We start from the raw sequence: 23,431 nt of genomic DNA on the forward strand, positions 1-23,431 counted from the left end.
GACACACTGATTCATTATGCTCCGATGCTTCCTAAGCATTGAAATCGGCCATCACTAAATAAGTCGTTATTTTGTTTTTTGGCGCTCCAAAAATATTCTCGTCGCTTTATAATATTAATATTGAACCACTGTACTCACATGAACTGATTTAAATATGTTTTTAGTACCTTTATGGATCTTGAGAGAGGAAATGTCATTGCTGGCTATGGAGGCCTCACTGAGCCATCGGATTTCAACAAAAATATCTTAATTTGTGTTCTGAAGATGAACGAAGGTCTTACGGGTGTGGAACGGCATGAAGGTAAGTAATAAATGACAGAATTTTAATTTTTGGGTGAACTAACCCTTTAAACTCTAATGCTGCCTCAGAAGTCTGTCCAAAATCCTTTTCATGAGGTGCCTTCATGCACAAATGCTGCCTTACAAGTCATTGTTTATTAAGGCAGCGAGGCAGCTAGTTTTCGGAGGCAGCCGTTGAGTCGTGACCAGCGCGCTCTGAATTTTGATAACGGCGGGAAACCCCTCAGGACTTTAATCATGCACGTCCACTTTAGGCCAGCAGAGGGAGACATTTGTCACGGTTTCAGTGATCTTCTGGCACAAGGATTTTTTTTTTTTCCAAGAACGAAATTTAATTTTCCAAAACGAGCAAATACAGCCTGTGTGATCATCTTATGATCTTCAACTTAGCCTAGAATGTTTTTAGGACAAATGTAGCCTAGCATTTAATTTGATTTCTTATTTGATCAAATGACAGCCTACATTATAACTCTATACCGACTGCCATCTTCAGATTATAACTAACATTATAAAGCCTAGATTAAATATTAAAAAGAAAACAAATAAAACAAACATTTTGTCAAACCCATAAGATTTTCTGTTTCATGGGGACAACCATAGAGCTGAAAATCAACTATCTGTCAAAATTCATAGATTCATGCTAATGAATTTGCCGATAATTAGCCTATAATAAACATAGATTGCCGGTGTTCAGCTAGACGAGCCAAGACAAAATTAATAATAATAGTAATAATAAAATAAATAAAATGTTATGAAAAAATGCAAGAAGGGGAGATTATTGCACCCAAACATTGGAAAATGGGCTATATCTACTACCACTAGCCTACTACTAATACCACTAATAATAATAATAATAGCCTAATCATTTAGACTATACATAAACTTATTCAGTTTCTCCTAGTACTCAATCATCAGTTCATATGGGAGATACAATGTCTAACCAGTAGGTGGCGCTGTCATTGCAATTATCATAACTTCTGGTGTGTGCTGATGTTTGGTTAGCCTGGATTTCCTATAACTGACACGTTCATCCAGATCTATAATAAAAGATTAAACATAAAACATAACATAACATAAAATATTTGTATAATTATTTAGCCTAGTTAAATAATCGTATTTGTAGCTAGATCTGACTGTGATTGAATTTTACCTTAAGGTGTTTTGACGAAATTAAAAGGCTCCTTTATGTAATTAGCGTGTGCTTGAGTTAGGCCTATCTACGGTCACATGTAGCTTGGTGAAAATATGTAGGCCTACAAGTCTGTAAACAATGACTCCGACATTTGTTTAGGATACTTTTGTTAAAGATACACAATAGCCTGGGGCAAAAAAGATCATATGTTAACAGTTCCACAGAAGCAATTATATCTTCATTGTGATCTATTGTGTTTGAGCTTACGGCTACTTTCCAGCAACTGCAATTCATCTTTTGTTTTTAAGCGGTAACAGACCGATATCAGTTACACTGGTCGATTAATAGTTGCATCAATGATGCTATGATGGTTTAAAATACACTGGAAGCAGATAAGATAAGCCAGATGATGTGAAGCATTAAGCTATCAGATTTCTCCCATAATTCAAGTTGAAGGCCAAAAAGAAGCTTGAAATTTATTGGAATGTAAGATTTCATCAGTTATGCAGATATTTGTTGAAGAAAGACTTCTGTGGAAATATATGTGTGTGTACCAAGGGTTTTCTTAAAACTAGCCTCATGAATCACTGTTGAATAAACCAAAAACGAAAGCACACATTTACAATGCAGAAATGCTCCACCCCACATAACTAGGATAGTAAACTCTTTCATTGATAACATGCCAGAAACATTTCCAAAGAATTATAGGTCATTCTTAAATCAAGAACCCAGCCATTCGATTGAATGAAACAATAGACTAACTCAAAAATGTGAGACATTGTTGATGTTAATGACATTATGACATGTACAACTCCTCTAATCTCATGGAATAACACATTGGCTGTACATATTAATACATTACCAGAACAAATTGGATGGGATAAGGAAGGATTACTGAAATATGTAGGGCAATGGTCTGGAATGGAACAAACATTGGCACACTTGGTCAAATTCAGCTCATTGTTATTAAGAAACGAGTGAAGAAACATTCAGAAACATTCATCACAAGAATAAGGAAAGCTTTACATTTTCAATATCTACGTTAAAATTTCGGAGTCTCTCTACATTTTGCTCTGGCCTGACTGAATTAGTTAAAACTGGTTCACTTCCTCCGCCGGATACCTTTCACATTGCCACTGGCCTACTTTACTAATGGCAGTTTATTTAGTTCAGGTCAAGTTTTCACCTCAACTGCGTTCAGCTCAATTGAGCCCAAACAACACTGCTGTTGTGAAACTGCCTGACTGACTGGACACGAGGGCAACATTTTCTCACTAACAGACTAATTGTGACACTAAAGTTTTGATTACAGAATAACACAAACCCAACGCAGTCACTCTAAGTCCTGACTTTGAATTTACTTGTTACATGATCTTAAAAATCTCTTGATATAAATGCTGAAATGGTTGAAACTGTGTAGACTCTTTCAGTACCTGACCTGACCTTACTAGTGAATCAAAAATAATCAAACAAGCACTTCAATAAATATATTAATCATTTATTACTTCTACTATTTGTACAAAAGGGGCATTTTTTCAATACTTTTTTCATTTCAGATTGTTTGTGAACAACACAAGTACAGAGTCATATCAAGAGTAAAAATAAATGGATATAAGGGAGATCTTTTTTTTTTTCTTGAGGCACATTTTACGAATATTTTCCATTTAGAGGAAAATCTGGCATTTATACTTGTAAACGATACTGTTTAGTATGGAAGCCCGTTTCTGCCACTTTTTTTTACAAAAAAAAAAATAAAAACAGTAATTAAGACTTTTTATTTCAGAATTCTGAATTTTTATCTCGGAATTGTGTGTTTATATCTCACATTTCTGACTTTTTTTCCCTCACAATTCTGACTTTTTTTCTCACAATTGCGATATGACTTATAAAGTCACAATTCTGAGATATAAACTTGCAATTGCGTGATATAAAGTCAGAATTGCGAGATATAAACTCGCAATTGCGTGATATAAAGTCAGAATTGCGAGATATAAACTCACAATTGCGTGATATAAAGTCAGAATTGCGAGATATAAACTTGCAATTGCGTGATATAAAGTCAGAATTGCGAGATATAAACTCGCAATTGCGTGATATAAAGTCACAATTCTGAGATATAAACTTGCAATTGCGTGATATAAAGTCAGAATTGCGAGATATAAACTCGCAATTGCGTAATATAGTCACAATTCTGAGATATAAACTCGCAATTGCGTAATATAGTCACGATTCTGAGATATAAACTCGCAATTGCGTAATAAAGTCAGAATTGCGATATATAAACTCACAATTGCGTGATATAAAGTCAGAATTGCGAGATATAAACTTGCAATTGCGTGATATAAAGTCAGAATAGCGAGATATAAACTCGCAATTGCGTAATATAGTCACAATTCTGAGATATAAACTCGCAATTGCGTAATAAAGTCAGAATTGCAATATATAAACTCACAATTGCGTGATATAGTCAGAATTGCGAGATATAAACTCGCAATTGCGTGATATAGTCACAATTCTGAGATATAAACTCGCAATTGCGTAATATAGTCACAATTCTGAGATATAAACTCGCAATTGCGTGATATAGTCACAATTCTGAGATATAAACTCGCAATTGTGTAATATAGTCACAATTCTGAGATATAAACTCGCAATTGCGTAATAAAGTCAGAATTGCGATATATAAACTCACAATTGCGTGATATAAAGACAGAATTGCGAGATATAAACTCGCAATTGTGTGATATAGTCACAATTCTGATATAAACTCGCAATTGCGTAATATAGTCACAATTCTGAGATATAAACTCGCAATTGCGTAATAAAGTCAGAATTGCGATATATAAACTCACAATTGCGTGATATAAAGACAGAATTGCGAGATATAAACTCGCAATTGCGTGATATAGTCACAATTCTGAGATATAAACTCGCAATTGCGTAATATAGTCACAATTCTGAGATATAAACTCGCAATTGCGTAATAAAGTCAGAATTGCGAGATATAAAGTCACAATTCTGAGAAAAAGTTTCACACACTGAGTTTATATCATGCAATTGCGAGTTTATATCTCAGAATTCTGACTTTGTTTCTCACAATTACAAGTTATAAAGTCAGAATTGTGAGAAAAAAGCCAGAATTCTGAGATAAAAAGTCGCAATTACTGTTTTTATTTTTTTATTTAGTGGTGGAAACGGGCTTCCATAGTTTAGTCCCCTAACACCACCAATTATGTGACTGATGCACAGGAAGTGATGCAATACAGGTGTACATTAACATGCATTGAACATGTTTATACACGTAAACAAAAAGATTTTTGAACATGTACAGTATGTAATGTATAAATACACACGGCAAAATGGTTTAAAATCGATTAAGGTTTAATACTCTAGCAGAATGAACATTTTCTCACAATTTTTTAAAGAATTTAAATGAAATGAAACATTTTGAGCCCACTTAGAAAATTACATTGAGATTTATATGCCCATTGTATAGAACACATTCCTGGGAACAATAAGATTCTACAACCTCTTCCTGCTGGTGATGTATGTAGAGCACAGGGCACTGCGTGCAGCCAATGACACACTTTCATTCCTACAATCACATTCAGCCTCAAGGCACTGTAATACAATCACTTACATATGCATAACTGTAATCCAGGTGCTGTACTATTAAAAAGTAAATCCATCCATTTTCCAAAACCCTTGTCCTATGTAGCGAGGGGATACTGGAGCCAAAGAGCCAGACAATGGCGTAACTGCAATTTTAGTTTCAAAAGATATGAATACATGTCTCATTTTTATAATTTTGATAACATCTGATCAATAAGTGGCGCAGTCCTAAAAAGTCTTAAAGGGATAGTTCACCCAAAAATGAAAATTCTGTCATCATTTACTCACCCTCAAGTAGTTCCAAACCTAAAGTGCACAGCATAAATGATTACACCCCCTCTGAACAAATACAAAATATGTATTTTCTTTATGATCACTAATACAATTCATGGAAAGATGGCAAAACTAAAATGTATTAAACATATACATAAAAACTGAGAAATACATGTCATTAATAGTCATAAAATAAGTAAATTAGCCAATTTTGTTTAAATTAAGGATTGCAGAAATGAGTACACCCTAGATTTAATTCAACAAATGTATAATATTCTAGCACTTAGTATTCCCTCCATAATTTTGAATATACCGCTCTGACCCTTCTTGGCACAGAGTGTACAAGTTCATGACAAATTGTCACATCTGTCCTGTTTAACTCCTGGATGATGAGCTCCTTAAATGCCCTGATCTTTAATGGGGAGTGTTGCTCAACTCGTCTCTACAGAATCCCCCACAGGTGCTCAAGATTGCTTAAGATTGAGTGCAATACATCTCCACAGCTTGGGAGAATGCATATCTTCATTGTCATGTTGAAAAAATGCCCAACAATGCAGGGAATGAGGGAAGGGAACATCTTCTGTTTCAAGTTTGTGTATTAAATTACACAGTGTTGTGGGAATTCATGACAGCATTGATAAAGCACAACTCCCTCACACCTTCAGCACTCATACATCCCTATATAAGAGATTTACTACCACTGAACTTTACTGTGGGAACCAGGCACTTGATCAAACATTGACTTACACCAGAACATTTTTATTTTGTTTTATCTATAAACTTTTAGGAGGGTGTACTCATTTTTGCTAAACAACATTTTATCTCCTTGATAAGAAAATCTTATTTTTCTGAATAATTTTGACATGCTTCTTTGGTAATTGATTAAGCAGACTTGCTGGAACATTATATTTCTAAAGAACACTAACATGTCTTCTAAGTAACTGAGTAATTGCTGACTTTCAGAAGTTTCAGAGGAGGTGTACTCATTTATGCTGTGCACTGTATGTTTTCATCCGAAGTTGCGAATTTTACTTATGCTCAAAATTGGAATATTGCATTTGCAAATAAAGCACTGTTTCCATCACGTGTTTAAGAGAACAAAACCGTCACTTCCTAGGACATTGGCGCAAAAGATCTGTAATAAAAATGGAAGCTGCTGCAATCGAGGAAGCAATTCCTCCATCATAAATGACTTGCACCTCAGACCTTAGTCCAGTTATCCAGTCACATCCACTGTTGAGGCAGTCACATGAGTTTTTTTTGTTGTGCATCAAGAGATTAATGTGTTTCCATCGTAGTTTATGCATGTCTTATCAGATAAAAAAACCTTATCCGCTTCAATTGAGCGCATAACTTGTTTGTGCACATTTTTTAAATGCGCATAAAAATAAGTGGATGGGAACATAACTAATGATACAGTACATACAAAGTTTAATTTCACAATCCAACAGCATGCCAATTCCTACATGTCCTTTCCAGATAGAGGAAAGGACAAAAAATCTGCCCTGATCTCAATAAACATAGGTTTTTGAAATCAAAATGAATGGCATCTGATACATCATTATTGTCTTAAGAGCTTTACAAGTCATTGTCGACCCAGGCTTGATAATTGACCTAAATTTAAGACACTTAATAGCTAATACATAGAGTATTACATGGTTTTAAACTGGATTTCAAACCCAGTCCATTTGACACTGGCTTGCTTCGTCAAATGCAACCTTTAAAAGTGCGGAAGAAATTTTACATGCAAAAAGGTCCACTGTCAATAGTGTAGCGATATATGAAGCACAGCTCACATAGAAGTCATTTTCAAGAAATTTCCTGTTGGTCATCGTGCAAAATTCATGTGACCAAACTGCAAAATCAGGGTGGGGAGAATTTTCACAAATATGGATTTAAATATTGCGCACTAAAAGGATAAAAATGACATATAACATCAACAAATTTCATACAGAATAAATGAAGTTGGCTATATCAGTCATGCACCGTTTAAATGCAAAAATAATTTGAAGGCGTTCAATAAAGGAATGCAAAACTGTGGCACATATTAAGACAGACAGGGCTCGAGGCAAAGTGGCGTGTGACGTTAAACATCTCTAATATGTATTTTAACATTGTACAAGTAAACTTTACATACAAACTTGTAATACATCCAGTAAAGTCTTCCCTATCCCATTATGTACATTAATACATTTATACACGACTTTAAAACATGAGCGATCTATATTTGCCACAACTGCACTTGTTGCATCATGTTTACAGACGTGGTGACAAATAATAATTGCATCTCTATGAAGTCAAACAAACCACATACAGACCTCAATGACCCTTTCTAAAAACAATTCAGCCTGTGTGCATTTGGAAAAGGCACACGCGCTGCTGGTTCACCTCAAAACCAGCGTGCGGCTGGGATGCTTGTATTGTGGTCGGTCGGAGGAGCAGCAAGGAATTTCAGGAGGTGCTACTTCTCTTCCTGGTTCGAGGTTTCTTCAGCATCACCTGTTCCTCTTGATCGCTCTCACACTCTCTTTCGAACATGGCCACTGTGCGCCCTACGTAGCCCATCTTGGGTTTGTCCTGTAAACCCCGACAAAGATATTGAGATGCATTCGTAAAAAAGGTATTCGACAGATACCAACATGATCAAGGGTCGCTCTTGTGATTTAACAGGTCATATTATTACCTGGAGAATGCTGGACCTACCAGACAATTAACTTTATTGGGTTTAACAGAGTATAATTGAGCAGGGCTCATGCAATACCTGTGGTTTGGGGTGACCTTTCTTCATCATGCGTGTCAAGTGATTGCAGAGGGCCACGATTCTGAAAGAAAGCTATTGGAGAGCAGGGAGAAAATTTAATTAAATTTTATTTTAGACTAAACACTACCATTCAAAAGTTTGGGGTCAGTAATTTTTTTTTTTTTTAAAGAAACAAATACTTTTTGATCAGAAGTGGCAGTAAAGACATGTAGGATGTTACAAAAGATTTCTAATCCAAATAAATGCTGTTTAAAACGGTTTTCACAAAGATTTTGAGCAGTTTTTAACACTGATAATAATAAGAAATGTTTCTTGAGTAAATCACCATATGTGACACGTGCTGGCAAAATGAGTCGCAATGAGCAAATTTTTAAAAATGAGTTATTGTAATTCTTAAACCTTATAGTGTCTTTGGGGTCTTTTTTAGACCCCAAAAAACGTTTGCTCAAATAAAAAAAAATGTGCTCTTTGTCCAAATAACATGAAACTTTGTACAGTTGTTAACACTTTCTAGATCTACAAAGGAAAAAAAATATGGAGTGATAGCTTGTTTTTATGTTAGTGTAAAAAAAAAAATGGCACACTCAAGGTCTTTGGGGTCTCTACAGACCCCAGGTAACAAAATGTAATTTTGTAACAAAATAATTGTTTTTTAAAAAACAAATTTAATTTTACTCTGTTTATTAATGTTTTTGCCTTATATTTGTGCAGTTTTTGGAGGATTTGTCATATCTTTTAAATTTATATAAATAAATAAATAAATATTTTTTATACAAAAACAGCTTTTTATGTAAAATTCATTTCATAAAAGACCCACATTTCTGACTTTCATTCATGGGGATAACATGGATAATTTGACATGGTTTAGTGTAAGATTTTTGCCCATTTTTTGGAAAATGCAGTTTTAAAAGTAAAAAACAAAAAAACACTTTAACCAGTAGATGGCTGCAGAGCTCCACTATATGCTATGTGCTGTTTGACTGACTGAAAGACATCTTTTCTAAAGTGTTTTTTTTTTTTTGTTGTTGGATTCATATCTAAATGTTATGAAATCACAATTATAACAATAAAAATTACTTTTTGTCAAAGTTTAGCATTTTTTTGTACTGAAAAAAAAAATACGTTTTTCAAAAATGTTGATTTTGAGGATGAATTTTGTCCAATTTCTAAGTGGAGTCTCATCATAATGTAACAATATTGAAAAAAAAAGATTTTTTTTCATTACAATTAAATGAAATTAATAAATAAATTACAATATAGTTGAAATACTGTAATTCTGTGTATATGTGTATATCGGGATTGCGCGCTGTCTGAGGCGTCTTTGTGTGCGCACTTAGGATGTGTCAGTCAGCGCGAGTAAGATCGTTTTGTTTACATCAGCATGCGTTTGAAAATCTCATTTCATTGGTTCAGACTCGAGAATTCGCTGTGGATATTCACAAAGTTGGAATGCTGCGCTTTACAACAATACCAAACTTGTGCTGAGGGGAAGCGCCAGTCGTCCAGAAGTGAACAGAGAAAAATAGCATTTTTCATGGTCAAAGGAAAGGTACTCCTGTCAGAAAACGTACAAATTAAGATACTTTTAGATGTTTAATTGCTATTTGGAGCATCAATAGACACATTTTTGTAAAAACCTCAATTTCAACCAAAATTCACATTTTCATTTGTTTTGCCTGTTGCTCGAAATTAGCCCGTGCATATTCCGACTCATTTTGCCAGCATGGGTCACATATTAGAATGATTTCTGAAGGATTATGTGACACTGAAGACTTCAGCTTTACCATCACTGGAATAAATTACATAAAAAAAAAATCTTACAGACCTTCAAATAGTTTTCAATTGCTGATAACGTACATTATTTCAACCCCGTCATAGTAAGTTTGAAATACATATGCTTATAATTTTAACAAATAACTAAGTAAATTCTAGTAGTATCACAGTTTCCATATGCCTTACAAATAAAATCACACATTAGGTTGGACACAAAGAAAACCCACAAATAACAAGCAACATTTCTCTCAACCCTGTTACATTCATACTTTACAAGGTTAAAGATCAATGTCTAAAAACAACCGTAGCTTGAAAATTATATTGAATCAGGCCACATTTACAGACAATATTATTGTTCTTTTTTGTCAAAAATAATATTTCTGTCATGACAGTGTTTGGCTTGGTAATGGATATGACAATGTTGATACTGTATGTTTGGACTTGGCGGAATAGATCTGCTACGCTGCTGCTGTTATTGCTGTTGCAGAGCAAATACGGGACTTGCTACTGCCGATACATACACAACACACTGATATGAGCAAGTAAGACATGCTGCTGCTGACCTATCAGCCTGTGCCATCTAAAGTTTCATGACAAAACTTTGTATTTTTATACTTTTACACCTCAAACAGGCCACTCCCCAATCCCTATTTTAAGCACTGTTTCACACATAGCCGTTTACACCTGGTATTTTAATCCGTCCCTTCTGTCCACTTTCAACCACGTCTGTCCTGATTTCTTCAAGGGAAGGGTCTATGGGTTTTTTAAAAATCTTTCGATCTAATGGACAAAATAAGCTCACGCAATTTACACATGAACACGCCCATGACGATGGAAAAACTGTCTGCTCTGACAGCCGCAAGACCTACCGAACGCTGTAATTGCGTGTTAGAAATCAGGAATGGTGAGAGAACATTGTGCTTGGTACATTTTTCATCTTCAAACCAATCCCGGTTCTTCAACCGACAAAGTTTAAATCCCTGGCTAGCGTGCTTCCCATAATGTTTACACATTAGGTCAGTAGGTGGAGAGTAGGCGGTCTTTTGTGGTTGTTTGAACACATTCGACCACATTAGCGTTTACACTATGAAAGCAATCCGGTCGAATGTGTTTTCGACTACCTCTGGAACTGGTGAAAAGAAGATAAGCTCAAAACGTTTTACACCCCGTTTACACCTTCATTTAGCATCGTCCACTTGTGATCTGATGGACCAAAACGGACAAGGATACGCAATACCAGGTCAAAACAGGGCCTTACTTTAAGGGGAGATGTCCCATCAGGGTTGAACAGTGCAGAGATACATTTTAAAAGTATTGGTAAAAATGTAGGTTGGGGACACATACAGCACCATTTCAAGATCTAAAGCGATGTATAACTCCTACCTGCCACCTCCTCCGGGCATATTGTCTCCTGAAGTTCTCAATGTTCACCACAGACTGTCGTCTCACCAGGGCTTGTCGGGGGTTTATGGGCTAAAGGACAAACACAATCACATTGTCGTTACCATTCAATATACTGCAAGTCTTCAGATTTCCCCATCTTATCAAATATCAGATGAAAAATTTTAAGTCTGACTGCCTCTCCTCAACAAGCCACACAGAGTTACAGAAATTCCCTATTTAGGGTCAAATCGGTAGCCCAAAGTATAAGCAATGGTAAAAGTGATGCCTTAGCAAATAGCACATGACTGCACAAGTTCCAAGAAAAACACACCCTGAAGGACTGAATACACTTCATCTCCCTCTATCCCACAACGCACCATGGCCAGCTGCAGGACTAATGATCAGTGTGAGGTATATAATCATCATTCCAGTGCTTTATTCAGTGTAGAAAGAAATGACATCTCTGTTTACATCATGACATGCTGAAGAAAACATCCAAGTGCTGTCGTTCACAAATCAATGCACATCACATATCACAAATATGACTTTTGAATGAAATGAAAGTATAAAGTAACAGGGATATACATTAAATTACATGTGCAAGGAAGAAAAAATCAGTTTAAATGTAAAATTAAAACTGGCAACAAGCATGTAATGTTTCTAAAAGTACTTCAAATAAATTAGAGAACTTAAAACTAAGAGAGAAAAAAACAAAGCAAGTTAAAATTTATGGCTCTTGTAAACAAAAGAAAAACAACCCATGCATAAAGATGACAAAAGGAATGAAATCAGAAAGACTGGCATCATCTCAACTGTTCAATCTTGCCGTTAAAAAAAAGGAAAGAAATGTTTTATGGATGTTTGGTCAGTATTTGACCATAAATAACAACCAACTTAAATAATACTGACAAGAACAACCATATTGATGAATATGTTCAATTCAAAAGTATGCTCTTGAATCCAGTAGGGTACCAACATGTGCATAACTTAAATATTTTATAGTCTCAAGTATATACAAAACAAGCAAGTTACAAATAAACAGCAACATTTTATGCAAAACTGACTTTAAAAGAAGGTACTACAGTAAAATTAATTTAAAAAAATGTCTCAAAGTGTCTTAGTCTAAAATTTCATTGAGATAATGATCTTTAATTGTTAGTTTAAAGGTCCCGTTCTTCGTGATCCCATGTTTCAAACTTTAGTTAGTGTGTAATGTTGTTGTTAGAGTATAAATAAAATCTGTAAAATTTTAAAGCTCAAAGTTCAATGCCAAGCGAGATATTTTATTTAACAGAAGTCGCCTACATCGAACGGCCAGTTTGGACTACATCCCTCTACTTCCTTCTTTAATGACGTCACTAAAACAGTTTTTTGACTAACCTCTGCCCACAGGAATACACAAGAGTTGCGTTTGTAGAGTGTGTCTGTCGCCATGTCGTCGAAACGCTGTTATTTTCATCCCGCAGTCCAATCACCGGGTCTGATTCTGGCTCAAATTGATAGGGTAAAATGAAAGACATGTTTACAATAACACTGAGCGCGTGCATCTCCACGTTACGGTAAGAGGCGTGACCTTTCCGGGAAGATGCGCTAAACTGCTGTCGAATCACAACACAGGAACCGCTGGCACAATCAGAACTCGTTACGTATTTCTGAAGGAGGGACTTCATAGAACAAGGAAGTCATCAGCCCGTTTTTATGACGGTGGAAACAGCGGTATACAGATAAGTAAATTATGTGAAAAATACTGTGTTTTTTTACACGCGAAACATGAACACATGTTATATTGCACACTATAAACACAATCAAAGCTTCAAAAAAAACACAAAAAACGGGACCTTTAAGTCTTGTGATATAAGCCTTATTAGCCTGGCTCATGAATATTAATAAGGTGACAATGTTTGGTGCGTTATTCAAAATGGGAACTTGCTACTTGCATATTCATCCATTTCACTGTCAAACCTTACTTTGCTTGGTCTTAAAGTACTTGTTTTTGTGGCTATTTTTTTTTTTTTAATTTCTTTTCGCAAAAATGAAACACTTAAAATATTATTATATTCCAAAAAGTGCAGGACGAGGTCAAGAATTTCATAAAGTGGATGAGATATTCCATCCAGAGTTATAAAAGGTTGCTAAACCCTGGGCCGTAGATGTTTTAAACCTTATCAGCCTAGCTCATGAATATTTATTAGGTCATAAAAGTCTTTAGGACTTCAAAAATGAATAAAAAAAAATAATATTCTATCATCATTTACTCACCCTCATGTCATTTCAAACCTGTATGACTTTCTTTCTTCTGTGCAATACATAAAAAGGTATTTTGAAGAATGTTGGTAACCAAAAACCTGAGACATTTCTCAAAATATCTTCTTTTGTGCTCCACCCAAGTCATACAAGTTTGGAACGACATGAGGGTAAGTAAATCATGACAAAATTTGATCTTTAAATCTTTCAAATATTACTATTGTCCAAAATGTGGGGGGACAAACTTCTAAATTTCTTTCACAGTGGTTGCGACTCCATCTACGCCACTGATTACACATCCTGGAACGCTCCTAATCCCAGTGTATTACCACTGCAGTCTAATCTCCATTAGCTAGACTCAGAGATGTCGGGTTGTGCTCGAGGACATCGTTCGCTCCCACAGGCCCTGCTCAACAGCTCCTTCAGGGCCTCGTTCACCTCATTGTTCAGTGCTGAGATGGAACCCAAGCCCCTGTTCCCAGCCTCTCCGTTTAGTGATCCCATAACCTCCTGCAGCCAGCGGAGTTCTGCGTTCAGCTCCTGTCTGAGGGAGTTCAGGTGGGCTTCTCTAGTCAGGTAGCGTCTGTCAATGCTGGCTAAGTTGGTGTCGGTTGTCCTCAAGTCCTCCTGGAGGCCTTTCCTCAACGCCTCCGCTTTGCGGAACTCATAGCGCACCTGCGAGATCTCCTGCCGGATGCTCTCGCTTTCCTCTTTATACCAAGATTCCTTCTCACTGTAGATGGAAAGAAGAGCCTCGATGTCGTCCTGAAGGGATTCACGCTTCTGAGCCACATTTTTGAGACCCATTTCCACCAACGAGATGTCCTCCAGAACTTTGGCGAAACGCTCAAAGTTGACATAGGTGTTGTTGGGGGGCATGCTGGAGTGGGATTGAATGGTGTACTCTTTCAGGCGTTTGGTCTTCAGTTGCTGTGATTCCACTTTCGCTTGCGCCTCTAGGGTGGCACTGCTGTCCTCTGGCTGTTCGTGGGTCTTCGCATAGAGAAATTAGGAGGAAGAATGATTAGGAAAGCTAGTTTGCTTTTTCACCAGGGAGTCAAAGCACTCAACTCACGCAAGGGCAAACAGCGGACCCAGGCAGGAGGATGTGGAGTTAATGCTGGTCTCGGATCAAAGGGACGGTGGTGTTAGGATGAGGAGAACAGCATGGTAAACACTGAATTGAGTCGTCTCTACAGTCCATTCATCGATTAGAAGAATTCATCGACATGCGATTGCTTCCATAATGAAGACATGCATACGTGCATCTAGATGTTGGCCATCAAGGTAATACCAGGATACCTGGATAGTTCACCCAAAAATGAAAATTCAGGCATCATTTACTCACCCTCATATTGTTCCAGATATTTTTAAGGATTTTAAGGATGCAAGAAGTCCAAAACAACATTGGACCCCACTGACTTTTATTGTATAGTCAAAACAAAGATTCAAAATATCTTTTTTGAGTTGAAATACTAAAGAAAGTAAGTCAAACAGTTTTGGAACGACATGAGGTTGAGTAGATGATGACAGAATGTTCATTTGTGGTTGAACTTTCACTTTAATTTCACAATTCCTATAGAGTGTGTCATATGTCATAAAGCATGTTTACAGTACGTTTGCCTGTCATATGTTTCGTTGTTAATGATGTGCGTACAACCCAGGTCAGTTCACTCTGAACAGCAGAGCAAAGTTCAACACTCATATATGTTATAATGCCAGTAAGAAGCACTGATTTCAAATAAGCTGAACAAGCATAGATAAACATGCTTTCGATTGTGCATGTTTCAGGCATAATCCAAGAGTAAGTTACCTTAATCCAGGGGTGGTTGAGTGCGTCTTGTATCTTAAGCCTCTTTCTGCAAAGAAAACAAAGACAAAACTGAAGGTAAATGCAAGAAAAGAAAAAAAGAAAAGAAACTTTGAAAAAATATGAGGTATACTAGATCCGTGGGATGCTACATTAGAACATAATACAGGATACTGGTAATACTGGTTTGAGTATGGAAGCTTGTTTCCGCCACTAAATAAAAAAATAAAAAGTAATTGGGACATTTTTTTTGCGATATAAACTAAAGTTGCGAGTTATAAATTCAGAATTGTGAGATATAAACTCGCAATTCTGAGAAAAAAACGTCCGTCTTTTTTCCCTCACATTTGGACATTATAACTTGCAATTCTGACTTTATTTCACACAATTCTGAGTTTATATCTCACAATTCTGACTTTATAACTCGCAATTCTGACTTTATATCTCACAATTCTGACTTTATAACTCACAATTCTGACTTTATAACTCGCAATTCTGACTTTATATCTCACAATTCTGACTTTATATCATAATTTTGACTATAACTCACAATTCTGACTTTATAATTCACAATTCTGACTTTATAACTCACAATTCTGACTTTATATCTCACAATTCTGACTTTATAACTCGCAATTCTGACTTTATATCTCAAAATTCTGACTTTATATCACAATTTTGACTATAACTCACAATTCTGACTTTATAACTCGCAATTCTGACTTTATATCTCACAATTCTGACTTTATATCTCACAATTTTGACTATAACTCGCAATTCTGACTTTATTGCACACAATTCTGACTTTATATCACATAATTTTGAGTTTATAACCTACAATTTTGACTATAACTCGCAATTCTGACTTTATTGCACGCAATTCTGACTTTATATCACGTAATTCTGAGTTTATAACTCACAATTCTGACAATAACTCGCAATTCTGACTTTATATCTCACAATTCTGACTTTATAACTCACAATTCTGACTTTATATCTCACAATTCTGACTTTATTGCACGCAATTCTGGCTTTATATCACGTAATTCTGAGTTTATAACTCACAATTTTGACTATAACTCGCAATTCTGACTTTATTGCACGCAATTCTGACTTTATATCACGTAATTCTGAGTTTATAACTCACAATTTTGACTATAACTCGCAATTCTGACTTTATAACTCGCAATTCTGACTTTATATCTCACAATTCTGACTTTATAACTCGCAATTCTGACTTTATATCTCACAATTCTGACTTTATAACTCGCAATTCTGACTTTATATCTCACAATTCTGACTTTATATCATAATTTTGACTATAACTCACAATTCTGACTTTATATTCACAATTCTGACTTTATAACTCACAATTCTGACTTTATATCTCACAATTCTGACTTTATAACTCGCAATTCTGACTTTATATCTCAATTCTGACTTTATTGCACGCAATTCTGACTTTATATCACGTAATTCTGAGTTTATAACTCACAATTCTGACTATAACTCGCAATTCTGACTATATAACTCGCAATTCTGACTTTATTGCACGCAATTCTGGACTTTATATCACGTAATTCTGAGTTTATAACTCACAATTTTGACTATAACTCGCAATTCTGACTTTATAACTCGCAATTCTGACTTTATATCTCACAATTCTGACTTTATAACTCACAATTCTGACTTTATAACTCGCAATTCTGACTATATAACTCACAATTCTGACTTTATTGCACGCAATTCTGACTTTATATCACGTAATTCTGAGTTTATAACTCACAATTCTGACTATAACTCGCAATTCTGACTATAACTCGCAATTCTGACTTTATTGCACGCAATTCTGACTTTATATCACGTAATTCTGAGTTTATAACTCACAATTCTGACTTTATAACTCACAATTCTGACTATAACTCGCAATTCTGACTATAACTCGCAATTCTGACTTTATTGCACGCAATTCTGGCTTTATATCACGTAATTCTGAGTTTATAACTCACAATTTTGACTATAACTCGCAATTCTGACTTTATATCACGTAATTCTGACTTTATAACTCACAATTCTGACTATAACTCGCAATTCTGACTTTATTGCACGCAATTCTGCTTTATATCACTTTATAACTCACAATTCTGACTATAACTCGCAATTCTGACTATATAACTCGCAATTCTGACTATAACTCGCAATTCTGACTATAACTCGCAATTCTGACTTTATTGCACGCAATTCTGGCTTTATATCACGTAATTCTGAGTTTATAACTCACAATTTTGACTATAACTCGCAATTCTGACTTTATATCACGTAATTCTGACTTTATAACTCACAATTCTGACTATAACTTGCAATTCTGACTTTATTGCACGCAATTCTGACTTTATAACTCACAATTCTGACTATATATCACGTAATTCTGAGTTTATAACTCACAATTCTGACTTTATAACTCACAATTCTGACTTTATAACTCGCAATTCTGACTTTATATCACGTAATTCTGAGTTTATAACTCACAATTCTGACTATAACTTGCAATTCTGACTTTATTTCACGCAATTCTGACTTTATAACTCACAATTCTGACTATAACTCGCAATTCTGACTATAACTCGCAATTCTGACTTTATTGCACGCAATTCTGGCTTTATATCACGTAATTCTGAGTTTATAACTCACAATTTTGACTATAACTCGCAATTCTGACTTTATATCACGTAATTCTGACTTTATAACTCACAATTCTGACTATAACTTGCAATTCTGACTTTATTGCACGCAATTCTGACTTTATAACTCACAATTCTGACTATAACTCGCAATTCTGACTATATAACTCGCAATTCTGACTTTATATCACGTAATTCTGACTTTATAACTCACAATTCTGACTTTATAACTCACAATTCTGACTTTATAACTCGCAATTCTGACTTTATATCACGTAATTCTGAGTTTATAACTCACAATTCTGACTATAACTTGCAATTCTGACTTTATTTCACGCAATTCTGACTTTATAACTCACAATTCTGACTATAACTCGCAATTCTGACTATAACTCGCAATTCTGACTTTATTGCACGCAATTCTGGCTTTATATCACGTAATTCTGAGTTTATAACTCACAATTTTGACTATAACTCGCAATTCTGACTTTATATCACGTAATTCTGACTTTATAACTCACAATTCTGACTATAACTTGCAATTCTGACTTTATTGCACGCAATTCTGACTTTATAACTCACAATTCTGACTATAACTCGCAATTCTGACTATATAACTCGCAATTCTGACTTTATTGCACGCAATTCTGGCTTTATATCACGTAATTCTGAGTTTATAACTCACAATTTTGACTATAACTCGCAATTCTGACTTTATTGCACGCAATTCTGACTTTATATCACGTAATTCTGAGTTTATAACTCACAATTCTGACTTTATAACTCACAATTCTGACTTTATAACTCGCAATTCTGACTTTATATCACGTAATTCTGAGTTTATAACTCACAATTCTGACTATAACTTGCAATTCTGACTTTATTTCACGCAATTCTGACTTTATAACTCACAATTCTGACTATAACTCGCAATTCTGACTATAACTCGCAATTCTGACTTTATTTCACGCAATTCTGACTTTATTGTACGCAATTCTGACTTTATATCACGTAATTCTGACTTTATATCACGTAATTCTGAGTTTATAACTCACAATTCTGACTATAACTTGCAATTCTGACTTTATTGCACGCAATTCTGACTTTATAACTCACAATTCTGACTATAACTCGCAATTCTGACTATATAACTCGCAATTCTGACTTTATTGCACGCAATTCTGGCTTTATATCACGTAATTCTGAGTTTATAACTCACAATTTTGACTATAACTCGCAATTCTGACTTTATTGCATGCAATTCTGACTTTATATCACGTAATTCTGAGTTTATAACTCACAATTCTGACTTTATAACTCACAATTCTGACTTTATAACTCGCAATTCTGACTTTATATCACGTAATTCTGAGTTTATAACTCACAATTCTGACTATAACTTGCAATTCTGACTTTATTTCACGCAATTCTGACTTTATAACTCACAATTCTGACTATAACTCGCAATTCTGACTATAACTCGCAATTCTGACTTTATTTCACGCAATTCTGACTTTATAACTTGCAGTTGTGAGTTTATATCTCGCAATTCTAAGAAAAAAAGTCAGAATTGTGAGATAAAGTCGCAATTACCTTTTTTATTTTTTATTTCCTTTTTCATACATTGAGGCATCATTTAACATATTAACGTTAAATTAAAGTTAAAAGCTCACCTGTCTAACAGTATAAATTATTATTTTTAAATGCTAATAATGACAAATTCCATTAAACTGTAAAAATTACCATGTTTATGCATGTTATATAGAATATTTTGAGTTTTTTGTACTTGTGACTAGTAAAAACACTGTTGTATAAATATATTCAAAAAGAAATTTAACTACAAAAAAAAAAAAATAGATTTAATCATAATTAAAAATGTAATTGACAGGCCTTCTAAACAAATAAATAAAAAATAAAATACAAAAAATCTCCAAAAAAAGCCCCAAAGTCACACTGAAGCCTTTATGGCCGAATCCTGATTTGACCTCTCACCTTGTATCTTTCACCAGCAGCTGTTTGATGAAGCTTTTGGCCAGTTCACTGGTGCTGCCGAAGAACTCCTCATCAAATTCATAGTTAACTGCTGATATGTTTGCAAGAGTTTCCTGCTTGGAGTCACCCAGGAACGGCGAAGCCCCGCTCAATCTGAAAAAGAAGGACAAATGCTTGACCTATGTACAAGCACATTGGAAATTCTTGCTAATTAATATTCCTGTAACTGATCCGACAGTGGAATCCAAACACGTGCAGGAGTTTATGCATCAGACAGCTGTTAAGAGCCATAATTATGTTTAAAACGGTGATGGGTGGAACAGTTTGGGTGCGACTGTCTGATGGCCCAAGGCTCAACCTGTCATTCATTATTCACTTTTCTGGTATATCGTTGTTATGTTTACCTTTATAATTCTCAATGAACATAATTGTGAACTGCTAATACCAAATTTATTTAATTTATTTGATTAATTGTTGTTTATTTTTCTGCTTTTGTCAGTAAGATTTTTTTAAAGAAATTATACATTACATTGATCAAAAGTGATGAATATTTTTATATTGCTACAACATTTTTATATTGTTACAAACATATGAATCGTGTATTAATCTATCCCCATGCCATTTTGCTATCTTTATTATTGGATATTGTTTGTTCTACTATATTACCTATATTTGACATGAATTATATTACTAATATAGAAGAAAATCATTTAAATACTATAAAATTATTGTCAGATTTATTAATCTAAACAAAAACGCCCTAGTATAAACTGAGTTTGGGTGCGATCAGATATTAATCTCAATAATAAAAAAGCGTCCTAATCATGTTCCTTTTGGCAATGGGTGTAACATTATAATGGGTGTTAGTGTTTGATATGTGAGAACCACTCATTCATTATTCACCGGCGTGGTTCATCAATACATTTGTTCAGCATGTGACCAGTTAATTCCATGTGTATGGAACTCAATGTTTATGAATGTCTGGATGTTTAGTCCGAGAAGAAGGAATCAACATTCCTCCATTCACACTCACAGGATGTATGTGATGACTCCGATGCTCCTGGAGGAAACAGAGGGGCGGAAGAGAGCACATGGTTAAGCCATTGCCGAGCTTTGACGCTTACTGTATGTAAAGTACAAAGCGTGATGTGCTTAAAAGTTCTCACCACATGTCGGCCTCTAATCCCAGCTGCTCATAGTTGACTATCTCTGGAGCTGAAAATAAACCAGGTTAGAGGCATCAGCTACATTTGATTCAAAACAACAATGTAGGATGTCCAAAGATGGTAGAGAATTTCAGCAGCGTCTGATCCATCAGCGTCGTTCGGTAATATGAATCACTCACTTAGCATTTTACATCATGAACTTTTGAACTTACCAACAAATTCTGGAGTCCCAAAAATGTTTTTGAACTCTACTCCATCTTTGATCCTATGTGCCAAACCGAAGTCGATAAGCTTGATCCGCGGCAGTTGGATGTTGTTATCCAGGAGCATGATGTTCTCAGGCTGGAAAACAATTAAATTACCCATTAAATCCATAAACAGTCATCAGTCAAGAAATTAAGTACTTGACAGCTGTTTCCATTGACATTATGGGTGTCACTGTCTGACTGTCCAAGAATGAACCTGTTATTCATTATTCACAGTTCTAGTTTATCGCTATATTTCTTGACCTTTTTTATTTTAAATGACTGTATGAGCATGTGACAAGTGAATTCCATAATTATTTATTTACATATCTAATTCATATTTATGCATTTACCTGCTTAATAATAATTTAATTTATCAAAATTCTACAATCAAGTGGGAAATACTTGACTTCAGTTCTAAATATAGCAAAAATGAGAGAAAATATTGAATTGAAAAAAGTGAAACTGAAACGTCTGAGTTCACAAAGCACATTGTAGTCTGATAGCTAATACTGAAGATGAGTCTTGCTAACCTTTCTTAGCCTGACAGAACATACAGACTATTTTAGTGCACCATGTTTTTGTATCATTCATGACAATTAAAACAACAAGCTTTCCATTTTCAAGTCCATCTCAGTAAAAGGTATGGTTGTTATGTGTGTGTACGGCTAATCAGCGTTAACCTCCACCTCAGCAGTTTGCATGCTGATGAAGTGGCTGAAGGTTTCATGTAATTCTGAGGGACGCTGCGTGGGACTCAACACCTGTTATGTTCCCATATTAATGCCTCTACGCACCCAAGAGGTGAAAAGATGCATCCGGCTGACTTCAAGTGCGGATGAGGATGTACACTATGTTCCCTTAGGAATTGTGCCACTTTTTAGGATGTACAAGTACGGACATTTACCTCCTTGTCAATGTAAATAGATAGTCAATTAGTCTCTGTCTACTTCCTAATATCTGAATTTAGCTGTTAGCTAAATTAACCTTTTCTATGAACAATTCTTCTGTGAGCATGGCACAAGACTTTGTTTACATAGCAGTTAGCATGTGTACTTCCTAAATATCTGAATTTAGCTGTTAGCTAAATTAACCTTTTTTATGAACAATTCTTCCTTGAGCATGGCACAAGACTTTGTTTACATAGCAGTTAGCATGTGTTGTTTTGAGCAAGAACAGAAGTTATGCTAAGTTAATATCTTTTTTAATTAGATTCTTTGAGAGTTATGCTAAGCTAAGCTAATATACAGCGACCTAATTAGTGTCGGCTACTTCCTAAATATCTGAATTTAGCTGTTAGCTAAATTAACCTTTTTTATGAATAATTCTTCTGTGAGCATGACACAAGACTTTGTTTACATAGCAGTTAGCATTTGTGTTGTTTTGAGCAAGAACAGAAGTTATGCTAAGCTAATATCATTTTGATTAGATTCTTTGAGAGTTATGCTAAGTTAAGCTAATATACTGTGACCTAATTAGTATCTGTCTACTTCCTAAATATCTACATTTAACTGTTAGCTAATTTAACCTTTTTTATGAATAATTCTTCTGTGAGCATGGCACAAGACTTTCTTTACATAGCAGTTAGCATGTGTTGTTTTGAGCAAGAACAGAAGTTATGCTAAGTTAATATCTTTTTTAATTAGATTCTTTGAGAGTTATGCTAAGCTAAGCTAATATACAGTGACCTAATTAGTATCTGTCTACTTCCTAAATATCTACATTTAACTGTTAGCTAAATTAACATGTTTCAAGGCCAATTCTTTTGTGAGCATGGCACGTTTTGTCAGCGGTTAGCATATGTTTATTGGTGTAAGCAAGAGAGTTATGCAAAGCTCATATCTTTGAGTGAAGGTTTTGGGAGTAAAGAACTTTAAGATGAATATTCAGTGACAGATTTAGTGTGATAAACATTAACATTAATTTGAATGAATGCTGATAATGCATCTATTCAGATCAACACAAACATTCACATGCTAATGTTATAGATTTTTTTTTTTTACAGATATGTTTTAATGTCTAATTTTCTATCATACTGCAAGAAAACTGTCCAAAGCCA

General features: G+C 34.9%; 1 protein-coding gene across 2 annotated transcripts in view; it reads right to left on the minus strand.

The window, feature by feature from the left end:
• Positions 1-7,398: 7,398 nt before the first annotated feature.
• The window catches only part of dapk2b (death-associated protein kinase 2b), a 44,926-nt gene continuing 28,893 nt past the window's right edge, over positions 7,399-23,431 (minus strand). Inside the window, exons 5-12 of one of the 2 annotated variants that reach the window (XM_048158477.1) lie at positions 21,340-21,469; positions 21,128-21,176; positions 20,995-21,021; positions 19,962-20,114; positions 15,292-15,337; positions 11,235-11,324; positions 8,079-8,150; positions 7,399-7,894 (exon numbers count right to left, since the gene is read on the minus strand). In XM_048158477.1, coding sequence (XP_048014434.1) covers positions 7,769-7,894; positions 8,079-8,150; positions 11,235-11,324; positions 15,292-15,337; positions 19,962-20,114; positions 20,995-21,021; positions 21,128-21,176; positions 21,340-21,469 — 693 coding nt within the window. In that variant the 3' untranslated portion in view covers positions 7,399-7,768. Of the gene's footprint in view, positions 7,895-8,078; positions 8,151-11,234; positions 11,325-12,992; positions 14,460-15,291; positions 15,338-19,961; positions 20,115-20,994; positions 21,022-21,127; positions 21,177-21,339; positions 21,470-23,431 lie in introns of those variants that run through there. The other variant, XM_048158478.1, reaches the window with a different exon arrangement.

The sequence above is a fragment of the Megalobrama amblycephala genome, linkage group LG15, assembly GCF_018812025.1.
Source record: "Megalobrama amblycephala isolate DHTTF-2021 linkage group LG15, ASM1881202v1, whole genome shotgun sequence".
In the NCBI taxonomy this organism is placed as follows: domain Eukaryota; kingdom Metazoa; phylum Chordata; class Actinopteri; order Cypriniformes; family Xenocyprididae; genus Megalobrama; species Megalobrama amblycephala.